The 14,020-nt window shown below is 34.0% G+C and overlaps 1 protein-coding gene across 14 annotated transcripts in view; it reads right to left on the reverse strand.

Annotated features, from left to right (window-relative positions):
* Akt3 (AKT serine/threonine kinase 3) overlaps positions 1 to 14,020 on the reverse strand; it is a 289,636-nt gene that overhangs the window by 160,900 nt on the left and 114,716 nt on the right. The window contains exons 3-5 of one of the 14 annotated variants that reach the window (XM_048809247.1): positions 12,212 to 12,237; positions 10,758 to 10,873; positions 8,408 to 8,589 (exon numbers count right to left, since the gene is read on the reverse strand). The exons of 9 other annotated variants lie outside the window; for them this stretch is intronic. In XM_048809247.1, the coding sequence (XP_048665204.1) occupies positions 8,408 to 8,498 (91 nt within the window). In that variant the 5' untranslated portion in view covers positions 8,499 to 8,589; positions 10,758 to 10,873; positions 12,212 to 12,237. Of the gene's footprint in view, positions 1 to 1,855; positions 1,887 to 8,407; positions 8,590 to 10,757; positions 10,874 to 12,211; positions 12,238 to 14,020 lie in introns of those variants that run through there. 4 more of the 14 variants (XM_048809248.1, XM_048809255.1, XM_048809256.1 and 1 more) reach the window with 4 other exon arrangements.

The raw sequence follows: 14,020 nt of genomic DNA on the forward strand, positions 1-14,020 counted from the left end.
CAGGAGTGATTGGAAGCTCTGTTCAGCCGTGGGCCACTGGGCCTTTTCTGCCGGTGGTCACCGTTCCGCCTACCTGGCAGGCGTGGGGGGTGGGGGGCGGCTCTGCCCCTCAGCAGGCCGCTGGGCCTGCTCTGTGGATGGTCACAGTTCTGTCTACCTTGCTGCGCAGGGGGAGGGGGCGGCTCTGCCTCTCAGCAGGCTGCTGCTCCTCTTCTGCCGGTGTGTCGCAGGCCCGCCTACCTTGCAGGAGTGATTGGAAGCTCTGTCCCGCCACGGGCCACTGGGCCTTTTCTGCCGGTGGTCACCGTTCCGCCTACCTGGCAGGCGCGGGGGTTGGGGGGCGGCTGTGCCCCTCAGCAGGCCGCTGGGCCTGCTCTGTGGGTGGTCACAGTTCCCTCTACCTTGCCAGCGCAGGGGGAGGGGCCTAATTGTATTCTTCAAAAATAAATTCTCCCAATATTCAATGTAAAAAAAAGGTATAATAGTAGTCCATTAAATCCATTATAAAATAATTCCCACAGTCAGTTATAATGACCATAAATCAAAATAACACTGGATATTCATTAATGGAGACAAAAACATTTTCTCCTTCTTCTGTTTAATGTTTTCACTATCTAGAGACAAAAAGAGATGGTGGCTGCACAAGGTGCCTTAGGTAAGGTGAATGCCCTGGTAGAAAGTAATTCCAGCAGGAGATCAGGTGAGTAATTACTATGTTCAAGGCACTGCACCCACTAAGTAGTTCCTACACATTGATCATTCATCCCAAAGGACAAACCTAAAAAGTGTTGTTATCCTCATTCTATAAATGAGCAAATTTAAAAGACTAAAATCTGCTAAATAACTTGTTTGAAACAAGCAACTTATTAGAAACTATATAGGATTTATCCTAGGTCTATCTAAATCCAAATATGAAAAGACTATAATGCTAGGAAAAGTGCTTTTAAAAATCAATAATCCAAATGAATTTCATGATTGCTCTTTCTATTCTATAAGGAATGATGTTAGGATTTTAATTGGAATTACATTAAATCTGTATAGTGGTTTGGGTGGTATGGCCATTTTGACAATATTAATTTTGCCTATCCAAAAGCATGGGAAATCTTTCCATTTTCTAAGGTCTTCTTAAATTTTTTTCTTTAGAGTTCTGAAGTTTTCATTGTAGAGGTCTTTTACTTCTATAGTAACGCAGTCACATCAATGTTCATAGCAGCTCAATTCACAATAGCTAAATTGTGGAAGTAACTTAGATGCCCTTTAATAGATAAATGGATAAAGAAACTGTGGTATACATACACAATGAAATATTACTTAGTATTAAAAGAGAATGAAATTATGGCATTTGCAGGTAAATGGATGGAGCTGGAGACTATCATGCTAAGCGAAGTAAGCCAATCCCAAAAAACCAAAGGCAGAATGTCCTCTTTTATAAGTGGATGCTGATCCATAAGCGGGAGGGGTAGGCATGGGAAAAATGGAGGACTTCTGGCAAAGAGGAGGGAGGGTAGAGAGGGTGCATGGGGGCAGGAAAGATGTGGAATGAATTAGACATCATTACCCTAGGTACACATATGACTGCACATGTGTGACACTATATTGGGTACAACCATACAAATGTAAAGTTGTGCTGTAATTGTGTCCAATGAATCAAAATGAATTCTACTGTCATATATACCTTATTGAAATTAATTAATTAATTTTTAAAAATCAATAATACTTGGGCTAAAGATGTAGTTCAGAGGTAGAGTGCTTGTCTAACATGCATAAAGTGTCAGGTTTGATCCCCATTATGGCTAAATAAATAAATAAAATCAGTAATCTTTTGTGAAATGGGACAGTTTGGTCCCTATTCTACCTCTTCCCCATACCATTTCTTAACATGGCCATTCTCCTATCTCTGACGCCTTTTCCCCACAGTGAGAAAACCCAGAATAATTGTCACCTGGTAACAAAGTTTAAGGGGAATGAGAGCACCTAGTATGCTTGTTTTTGGATCTGACCACTGAGGGTTACGGGGATATGGATTATCCCCTATCAGGATTCTGTTCCATGGCATTCCTACTTCTCCAATTAGGACCTAGTTAGGGATATAGAAAGAGTTGGTTCAGAACAAGTTGTTGAAGGGAAGCAAGATAGTCAGGACAGCAAAATAAAAGGCAGCAGAGCCTCTGGGGTCTTTCACTGCTGGGTCATACACTCTGCAATACTAATTACGTTAACACCAATAAACTGATCAATTACTACTGATGGAAAACTGATTCCTAAAACTGACTGTATGAATCCAGCTCAACATTTTCAGTTATTTTTGTCTGAATCTATTACCCTGAGACAATGTATTTTTTTTTTCCACATGAGGAAACAGGAAAAAAAAAAAAAAAAAGTAAGTTCCTAGATTTTATAATAGAAGAAATTCAATAAATAAGAAGGTGGAATCAGGTTTCTAATACTATATTTTATATGAGAAGATGTTTTTCACTTATGATCCATATTCCAAATTCTAAAATTTTATCATAAACCTTACTACTTTTGTATATACATGGGTTAATATTTGTGGATTTAAACTGAATTTGAAAAAAAGAAGAAATTATGACATATTAATAAAACAACACATTTTCTTTGATGAATATGGTCACCACAGATACCACTATTTGCCAAAAGCACATTTTTAGAGCCAGCATTTTACTCATTCATATTTGTTATGGTTTAGATGTGAGGTATCCCCCAAAAGCTCCTGATAATGCAGGAATATTCATAGGTAAAATGATTATGAGAGCTATGACCTAATTGGACCATCCTAGCTTAAATGGACTGAATGGGCGGTAACTGTAGGCAGCAGGGGTATGGCTAGAGAGGTGGGTCACTGAGGTGCATCTTTCCTGGGGCCTTTCCCTCTCCCTCCCTCATTATGACAGGAGCAACTTCCCTTAGCCAAGTCCTTCCCACCATATGCTGCCTCACCTGTCTGAACTGAAACCTTTGAGCTGTAAATAAACCAGTGAGCTGTAAATAAACTTTTCCTCCTGTAAGTTGTACTTGTCAAGTATTTTGGTCCCAGCAATGTGAAAGCTAACTAAAGCACTATTTTCCTATATGACTGCCCACCAAATTCTGCCTCTCATGAAACAAACACAATCTTAAGAGTAAAATAATTTCTCTAGGAATATCCTCGGTGAGGTGAAATTTCAAGTAAAATCACATTATAGTCATTTTGGAATAAAAATTAAAATGCAAAACTGACATGAAGCATTAGCTCAGAGAATTTTAAAAGGCAGACAAACATTTAATGGACTTAAAATATGGAATTAAACATATTGGTTTCATTTTTAATTTTTTTTTGCAATATTATTGTCATGGGCCTTTTATAAAGTATGGTAAACTACATATAACAAATATATATAACATATATACACAATTTAACACTTTAACCATTTTAAGTACATGTTTGTAACACTAATAAATTCACATTGTTTTATAGACAAATTATTTTTTGAACTATTTCCTTACTCCCATTATACAAATCATCCATGCTTAATATAAAAAAAATTCATAAATAAGGCAAAAACTATTAACCATAATCCTACCAAATATAACCACTGTTAATGTTTTAATGCATATTCTTCAGATCTTTTCAAAGTACTTTTTAAAAATGACCATAATTGACTACATTACATGTTGTGGATATTTTGCATTTCAATAAATATAGATTTTCATCATCATATTTAATGGTAGTATAAAACTCCACTGGACAGCAAATGGTAAATCTGAATTTGAATTCATATTAGATAATGCTGAAGCTAAGTTTTGACTATGTTATGACTTAGATTGAAGGTATTCCCCGCCAAAAGCTTACATGTTAAACAATGCAAGAATTTTCAGACGTGAAATGATTATGAGACTCTTAACCTAATCAGCAGGTTAACACACTGATATGGATTAACTGATCTGTAACAGGTAGAAAAATCCTCAGTGAGGAAACACTTATTTTATGGAATGAACTGCTGCCCAATTCTAGCAAATAAAACCAAGATTTTCTTCTTCTACTTTTTTTTTTTTTTTGGTGGGGGGGGGGTGTGTGTTGGGATCTAATCCAGAGTTTTGAATATACCACTGAGATATACCTCCAGCCCCAACTAAGATCTGTAAACCAAGGGGGGTAAAGAGGAGACGTAAAAAAGAAAGATCTTCAATAAGTTGTTAAGGACTTTGGATTTGATATTGGAAGGGTCTCTTATGGCTTTTGCAGCCCTTCTGATTAACCTCCATCCCCATGTGGCAAAACTGGTGTCTCTCCTTGGAGGTCCTATTATTATCTTATTCTCAACCTAGCAGAAAGTGTGTGTGTGTGTGTGTGTGTGTGTATGTGTTTGTGTGTATGATTCTTTTTAAATCTTCCAAGCTGAAATTACTTAGACACTATAGATTTTCTATTCATTTAATTTCTGTATCATTTTCCTAATCATTCAAAAAAATCTCCTGTTTGATTCATCTCTTTCAACCCACATGGCCAAGCCATCAACATTCATGTTAACAGTTCCTTCATTTCTCTTGCAACCATCCTTTCATTTCAGTGCTGACACCCAACCCGAAACTTATAACCAAAATTTGGATCACTGAAATGGCCTCCCAGATGGTCCCCTTCTCCAGCCTTCTGCCTCTCCAAGTTGTCCTATGTACTACCAGCCAGATTAGTCTTACTCAGATTCTTATTCCATATATCATTCTCCTCCTCAAAAACATTCTACTATTTTCAGGACAGAATTCAAATTCCTTAGCCTGACTTTCAAAACTATTCATAATTACATTCTGCTAACTTCAGGACAGAATTTAAATTCCTTAGCTGGACTTTTAAACTATTCATAATTAAGTACCTTTCTTAAAAAAAAAGTTTGAAATTTTATTCCTTATCACTAAAAACTATGAGTACTTTCTATGGGTAAATATCTCTTTACTAAACCCTAACCATTTCCTATTTTTCTTAAATTTGGGATTTAGAAACACTACCCTTTCTTTTTACTTAGATACTAGTCATCCAAGATTTTTTCTAATTATTCCAGATCAGATACCCTACCTGTGAAAATTGACTGTACTTAAAATTTATATCCCATATGTTTGCATTTTATCATGTTTTGATTTGTTTCATGTGAAGCTTCCTTACCTGTTTTGTAAACTTCAGGGAATATGGAATGCTTCTTTTATTCATCACAATGTAAGTATACAGACTGAAAATTTTATTTTTAGATTCAGTCTAACTAGGGAATACTTCAAACACAATATAATTTATCACATCTAACTGTCTTTTTTCTCATAAAATAACTTTAATATTTTAATGTTTGCTCTCTTTTAGAAAAAAAATTTACTTTATGATCTTTTCACCCCAAATCTTATATATTTCTTCAATACCTAAATGTTCCATTTTGAATACCTTGGAAAACATTAGTAATAAATATTCTAGAAGAAAAATACATGCATTAAGCTTATGTGTGTATATATGTTTAAATAAGTTCTAATAACATAATTTGAAAAAAAATATTGAAGCCCTAATCACATTCTTGGTTTCAAAACAACAGCTCTAAAATTAAGAATACCTTTACTTCCCAGGGAAAGTAGTAGAACATTATATTCACAATTTTTTTTTTTAAAAAATCATCCCTTTGGAGAAAACTATAAAGTCAAAAGCCCACTTATAAAGAACTGTCAAAATAAATAATGAGTTTTGGAAGATTACATACAACCAAATAATTTCACTAAAGTCATAAATAACGATGACCTGTCATAACTTGATTCTGATCTTTCTGGAAAATACTCTCTTACTGTTTGAAACATTAAGGAAACGGTATAAATATTTTTCTTTTCATTCCAGGAATTCTAATTCCAAATAAAGTAGCCTGATTTTAAAAGGTTTCTGTTACAGCTATAAAGAAATATCTAAGTCTTTATTAGAAAAAGGAGAAGAAGAAGAAAAAGGAGGAGAAGGAGGGAGAAGAAGAAAGGAGGAGGGGAAGGGAGGAGGAGGAGGAGGAGAAGAAGAAAACACTTTATTTTAAAATTGGTTTAACTAAGATACAGCATGCTAAATGAAGAGACCCATTAGAATCAGCTCACTCGGTCACCTTTAGAAGAACAGGAAAAGAAACCTTAAATCTTTGGCAGTTTAGGTCAATAAGGAAAGTTTACATTATACCCTTCACAAAAATTATTTTTAAAATAGTCAACCAATAAGCAATTATTTTAGCAAATATGAGCTGTTTTACTACATTAAGGTTTTATATACATTATTTCTCACTTAATCGTCTCAATAAAATTCTAAAGTATTTTTTTATTTCTAGTTCATAAATCAAAAAGAAATAAAGCTTTTTGATTTTTAAGTCACTTATTCAAAGTCATCAAGCAATTAAAGAGGTACAACTTGTATTTCAAATCCAGGTTTTCTAGGTCTACACTTTTAGCTCTTCTTTTCATAACACGTACTATATTGGGCATGCTGGCTGCTTTTAACAGGGGAAGTAGATTTTTATTTCTATAAGAAGCTTTATATATTTTACTTGCTGGTTTTAGACAAATAAATTGTTAGAAACAGGTGACTATAGAGTACCTGATGTATGTTTTTCCCAGAAAAAATTGACCAAACTTGTTATTTAGTATTCATGCACTAAAAATAATTGCCACCAACCTTGAGAATATGACATTTTAAACCACCAATAATTATAAGATAGAAAAAGTTTAAGTGATAACTGTAAATAAACAATACTGTTCCAGGATTTCTTTTTAGAAATTACATTTGGAAAATGTCTTCTGTCATGAGATTAGCTGAACAAGGCTCAGAGAACATTTGAAATATTTATTGGTCAAAATACTAAAAACCTTGCATGAATTAAAATGGTCCAGAGTTGCCTGGAATCTAACATCAGAACTTATTAAGCCTTGTCATTCTAAGTCAACTTTTTTATTCCTTAGTCATATCAAAATTATCTTAAGAATAAAGAGCCATTAATAGGAAAAAATAGATAACTTTCTAAAATAACAGAAATTTCAAAGAATTATGAGAGGTAAACAGTAAATCTATAAATAGTACAGCTTAACAAATATTTTAATATTCTATTTCCATAGGACTACTGCTAAGTTCAAAGGAAACAATGTTTATGAAGTAATGCTATAAAGAAAATAGTATGTTTATTTTAAATTATCTTATAAGAATGCCCTGTAGAAATAGAAACTTTTTCAGTATGCTTTTGGAAGCAATAACTGTTGCTGGTTGGATGATTCAATTAACATGAACTATTCTGGCATGTTTCAAAAGCATTACCATTTTAAAACGTAAAAAAATGTCTAAAACTGCAACCATAGTAATAAATTCTGAGTGGATGGGTTGGGGGGTGAGGGAGAAAAACAATGACAAATTGGTCCAAAAGGACACTGAGACTTCATAGTTGGAAGACTATTGTGCTGACAATTAGTAACAGAGGAAGCAGAACACAAAACAAGTGAATGAAAAAGGCTGAACTTGCAATGAAAGACCTTATTATAGCGCAGAAACATTATTGTAATAAAGGGGCAATGTACTCTCCTCTATAAAACTTCCAAACAGGCATCCTAGTATCTGTTATCTTCTCCTGCATTTCATTTTTTCATTAGCATCTGCTTGATTATGTATTATTTCAAATCCAAAAGAATTCCTCTATATCTTTTCTAAATTCCAAGGTTAAAGGTCCTTCTTCCTCTCTGGCCGTATTCCTAATTTAACTTTACTCAAGATATAATAAATGCTCTAAAATTAACATAAAGAAAGGAGGACCAGAAAAGGAAGTGATTTATAATTAACAACTCAGAGAAAGAAAGAGAGAAAGAGAGAAAGAAAGAAAGAAAGAAAGAAAGAAAGAAAGAAAGAAAGAAAGAAAGAAAAGAAAAGAAAAGAAAGAAAGGTGTCCCTAAAGTCTAATTTGTTTAAAATGAATGTAGTGATGCACACCTGTAATCCCAGCAACTCAGGAGGCTAAGGCAAGAGTATCTTAAATTCAAGGCCAGCCTAGGCAACTTATGGGAGACAAGAAAAAAAAAAGCTGGGGAAATAGCTCAGTGGTGGAGTAGCATCTCTGGAATCAAACTCCAATTACCCCGCCCCCACACAACCACACACACACACACAAAGCAATGATTATATAATTCATCACAAATATTCAAATCATCCTGTCTTCGAAGACTGTTGTTTGCCATATGACTCCTCTTACATAATTAGAAGAGCAATGCTATAAACTTCACATCTAGTGATTCCTCTGCATTAAGACTTAGTTTGCTCAAATGAAAGTAGCCAAAAGTTCTGAAATACATCTTCATATACTAATTGAGAATGGCAAGATTTGATTCATGATACTAACATAAAAACTAGTCTAGAGGCATGGAATGTCCATACCTTCTGCATTGCCCACAGTAGAAAACATCTCGCCCCAAGGCCCTAAGGTGGTCAGAGATGCTATTGACAGGTGGTAAAATGGAAAAAGCATTAGCCTTGAAACGTGAAATCTGTGGTCTAGCCCCTAGTTCCACCACTGAAGACATGCATTACTCCTGGGAAATTCCATGAGCCAAGTTTCTCTAGGTATAAAATAGAAAAAAGATTATTTTGAAAGAATGTTAAAAAGAATTAATGTATGTGTATAATATGGCACACACATGCTCAACAAATGGTAATTTATTATACTTACTGCTCAATGGACTAGCCAATTTAAGAAATTATTATCTGCTTCTGACAGACAAATCACTGGATTTTAGAAGGACCTCTGAGATCCTTCAGTGAAATTCCTTCACTTTACATATGAGAAAATTCTGAGTCTCAGAATGACTGAATGTTCAGATTAAAATTATATAATGAATTTCTACCAAATAATCATCCATCATATCGATCTGTATTTGTCTTTCTGTTCTAGCACGAATCTCATTACAAACAAAATAAAGGCAATTAGTAACAGAGGCAAGAGTCCACTATTAACCCACTGTGTATAATACTTGGCATACCATTAAGCTTCGATGGATGATGAAAAGAGAGTAGTTATCTCCGAACCCCAGAGATGATCAAATGCATTCAATGCCAGGCCATAGTTCAAATCATCGTTCTGCCATTTGCTTGCTTTTAGACTCTGGGAAAGAGTTTTAATATTTCTAGGTTTGTTTTATTATTCATTTTCAAAATAAAATTATAAATATTTATTTCAGGTTGTTCTTATGAAGTCAAATGTGATTAGAGAAGAAAAGTACCTGGTACATAATAGGCTTCAAAAAATATATTATTTCTCTTCCTTTACTTCCACAAATCCCTCTGAATTCCCTATGTATTTAGATGGGATTAAAACACTGAATTTAATGGGTATATAATCATGATTCTAATTACAATTTCAAAAACTACACACAATCCTCTATAGAAACTAAAAATCTTATGTTACAAAAACAATACATTGAAAATAAACGTTTAACAAATAAGTCAAGTAGGTATCTACACTTAACCAAAAATTACAAATTTAACCAGGTCATAAGTACTTTCAGAAAGGCAAGAAAAAAAGAATTATTTTTACCCTTCATATATGAAAGGGTATCATGGAGGAAAATGCTGGGATTAGTGATAAAATAAAAACAATACAAGGATCCTTAACTCAGTATCAAAATGCTGCCTGGTGTTGAGTAGTATTATGCCTGAAAATTTTTAGCTGGAAATCAGATATACTATTTGCATTAAATAAATCATTTAATTCAGATATATTATTTGCATTAAATAAGTGATATAATGCAAGAAAAATTCTACAGTAAATCCACCACAACCACCTTGTCACACAAGTTGCAGTTCGTGATCATCAAACCATTCCCCACCCACACCACCCTGCCACTCCTACAGAAAAGGAATTAGTATTAGCAGAGAGAAATAGTGAAGACTTTTCCAATTTAAAAGCTACCATTTAAAACTTTAAGCTAAAAAGAAGAAAATTGCCATTAAGGTAGGATTTTAAAATAAAGTATTTACTTGTGTCAATAAATATATTTTATATTCTACTAGAAAATGAACAGCAATAGCACTTTAGAAACTGCACATAAAACACCAGGTAAACTATAAAGTCTTCTAGAGCCTAACTCTGACCTTGGGAAAACAAAGTGTCTGTTATGACTGATGCATTCCATTAAATATTTCTTGTGTCATATTTATTTCTATCATTTATCCTTCTTTCTCCTTTGTTATTTTTCATTCTGTAAATGGACAGGAAAATAATATCATCTGGAGCTTTTATTCACTCCTGAGGATTTCATACCCATTTAATTCAACAAGAAGACATTCAGCCAAAGTTTCTCAGAAACAATTTTTCAAATTAATTCTGTTCTTATAGTTACCTAGAATCTATCTTACCTTTGGAAATTTTAGTATTTCTCCAGAAAATTTCAATTTCCAAAGAAGTTTTCTTGATGAGCCAATCTTTAATAATACTTCCTTTCCTAAACTCTAACTGCATATTTTAATAGTAAAATTTACTTCAAAACTTAACTTCAAAATTTGTCTAAGTATCAATTTTAATTGTTTGTGGCAGATTTTGCTACTATAAATTCTTCAAAGCCAAGGGCTATACTATTTATCAGTGAAATAATGAACACAGGATTTGAGGTCAACATTATCTTAATCGTGGGTTTAAATTCTGGCTCTGCCAGTTGTCAGATAAGTGACCTTTAAAAGCATGTCACACAGCCTCTCTGAATGTCTTTAAAATGGGGAACAAAATACTTACCTCACAGTGTTGTTGTGAAGATTAAAAGAGATAACATATGTAAAAGGACTTGGTACATAGTAACTCTCAAAGAAAGGTTGGCTTCCTTCCTTATTTCCTTCTTTTTCCCTCAGTACCTGGTACAATGTTGAGAACATAATAACCCTCAATAAAAACTTTCTAAATATTCATCAGAACTTACACTTCCTAAATATATATATATAACGTTTTCAAATTGTTGTTAACTTGAAATCATACACAGACACACACACACACACACACACACACACACACACACACACACACACAATAGGAAATGTCAAACCAGAGTAAGTACGTACAATTGTTACCTGGAAGAACTAGGTAAGGAAATTAAGGAAGGAGTCTGAAGTAAATGTGCTTAAAAATAACTCAGTGATAATAATTATGAATAGGGTGTTCCCTTACATAAACAGCTATGGACAACAGACAGTTGAATGCTGACCTTAGGAAAAGTTAAGTGACCGAGAGGGAGAGGGGCAAGGAGAGAGGAAAGGCATGGAGTGGGTTATTCGAAGAAAGGGGAAGAAAGGAACGGAGAAGGAAAAGACGGAACATTGGTTATACTGGATCTCTTTTATGTCCTGATACCACTTGATGTAAGCTATTGAAACTGATCATTCCTTGACTGCCTTCCCCTAAAAACAATCCCTACTGCATCCTCTACCTTTCAAAAAAAGTAGCAACTTAAGAGCCACATTAACTTTAATTATCCCTCCAATGAAGGATAACCAAGAGATCATCTTAGAATAGCCAGAAAGATTTTATTGCCTTTATTAAAAAACAAAACAACTTTTGACTAAAAGCTACAACGATAACCACATGGGCCCTCCTCAGCCTGCAAAAGCTTTGTCTTCCAAAGACTAGAGAGTTTGAAGAATTTGGTCCTCACTCAGTTCCTCTAGACCTCATCCAAAGCCCTGAGGCAGAGCCAATGGTAACTCCCTTTTGGCCACAGTGGTTTTTATTTTGTTTTGTTTTTGCCAAAAGGAGGTATAAGCAGACTTGGTGAATGTATCTCACATTGTTTAGTCATAACAAGAATTAGCCCCTAGAATCCAAGTCCCTGGCATTAAATAAAACTGGAGTCTCCCCCTTTCCTCCCCAACTGGCCCAATCAAACAGTAGCAATTGGCCTTAACCGCAAGGGATTGCTGTAAGGTTTTCCTTAAAATCTATAATGGTATTTAAAGAAAACTCAACAAAGCAGTTTCCTTTCCACTCCAATGAAATTTAGCTACAGAGAGAAGAATGACTGCCAATTCAACAAATATTACTGAGCATCTTCTCATATTAATACTTCAATTTGGATAGCACCTTTCAAATTTACAGTATTTTCACATATATCATCTCATTTAATCTTGACTGTACTTGTGCGAAATACATTATTGTTATCCCTGCTGTTTAAAGATAAGAATGAAGATCAAAAAACTTACGTGATTTGTCCAACGTCACAAAGCTACTGAAGAAGTTAAAAAAGAATCAAGTTAAAGTCTTCAAACTCCCAAATCCAATGATCTTCCACTATACCAGAGACTGAAACAAATGCTATAGAAAAAGTTTTAAATGTGTATATACAAGTCATCACCTTCTAGAAGTGGACTGATCTCTTTGATTCTACATAAGCCTCCATATTCCTTTATATTTTAACAAATGAGATACAAAAGATAAAGCCTACTGATGATTTTGGAGTAGATTAGGAAACAAAGGTGAGAGATTCAAGATACTGGCTGTCAAACAGAAATCTGAGCATGTCACCTAGGGTGTTAATAATTAGTAAAACTATATAGTGGGAAACTCAAATAGTACACACATAAGTTTATATTTATAAACTTTCAGAGATGCACTGGGTTGCTTTCTTACCCCTGAAAGCTAGATTTGAAACACATGACTGCCAGAGTATTTTCCAATAATATAGGGTTACACTTTTTCTTGTCAAACTGGAGTACAATTTGAACAAAAGGGAGGTAACAAGTGACAGTAAGGCATTGTTACCTTGTAGTCTGGGTGGTGGGGGGGGGGAGACTTCCTTTTAAAGTGATTTTTATAAAGGTTTTCTTCATTTTCAATTCTAAATTTGGTTAATGGGTAAAGTTTTGCAAACAATATATTAACATAACATCATTTATGATAATGAAGCCTGGGAACAAATTTAACTAAATTTACAATAAGACACTTTATGATGAATATTTAAATATTTAGTACTTACACTAAGATATACCTATTGCTAGATTTAACTTTCCATTTACCTCAAAGTTTGATCACAAGTAAGGATAAGAAAGCATCAAATCATCAAATGATCAAGTACATAAAAATGGCCTAAGAAATCACTGAAAATAAAAACAAGATTAGAAATTCCATATGTTATTGAACCTAAAAGAATATAGCAATTAGCTTCAAAAATAACGTGTAAAACATTAAGGAGTAACAGAAGAAAAAAGGAAAAGATTAGGGTATATAAATATAGTTATGATTTTGGGCAAGTGTGTTGGATATATATCATGTGGATATACAATATATAAAATAATTACAATTCAGCCTTCCCTTGTGAAAAATGGAGAATATCTGAATTTTTTTCTGAGCAAGGAGATGGTATTTGCAAATAACTTTTTAATTCAGAGAGGAGAATATTTGAAAGCAAGAAAACAATTCATAGAGAACTGATGAACTGAGCTCAGTAGGTAATAGTATGGAAAGGAAGCAGGAGTGGACAATACTTTGATGAGTGACTCATGGCCTATTTTTCTACAAGTATATCTTTTCCACTGCAAACTATAACTAGATAGGTCCTCCCCTGCTTTTTAAAATCAAATACTGATTTGGGCACCCAAATTTTATGGTTCCTAATGGTTTTCATTAAAAGTATCAATATGTTTTTCAAGAACTTTCACTATCTGATTACATACTATTTAATCTTAATTTTTATTCCTCTCCAACATAAGTTCTCTATCCATCTAGGATATTGCCTACACTATTCACAAAATAAGCAAGTTAAAAATCTCTCTTCTTATGTGTGCTTAAGTTGTTAAATTTACTGACAATGCCCTCTTCTAAAAACCTACCCTTCAGGACTCATGTTAACCTTATCTCATGAACAAATTCTCACTTAGTCACCCTCTGTTACCCTTACATATTGCTTCTCTCAATTTCTACTGCATTTGTTTTAAATAAAATTCACTTAGGCAATTACTCCCATTTCCCTTCCCATTGCTATTTGTTCCGTACTAATATCATCCATCCCTGCA

The sequence above is a fragment of the Marmota marmota genome, unplaced genomic scaffold (genome assembly GCF_001458135.2).
Source record: "Marmota marmota marmota unplaced genomic scaffold, marMar, whole genome shotgun sequence".
NCBI classification, from domain to species: Eukaryota; Metazoa; Chordata; class Mammalia; order Rodentia; family Sciuridae; genus Marmota; species Marmota marmota.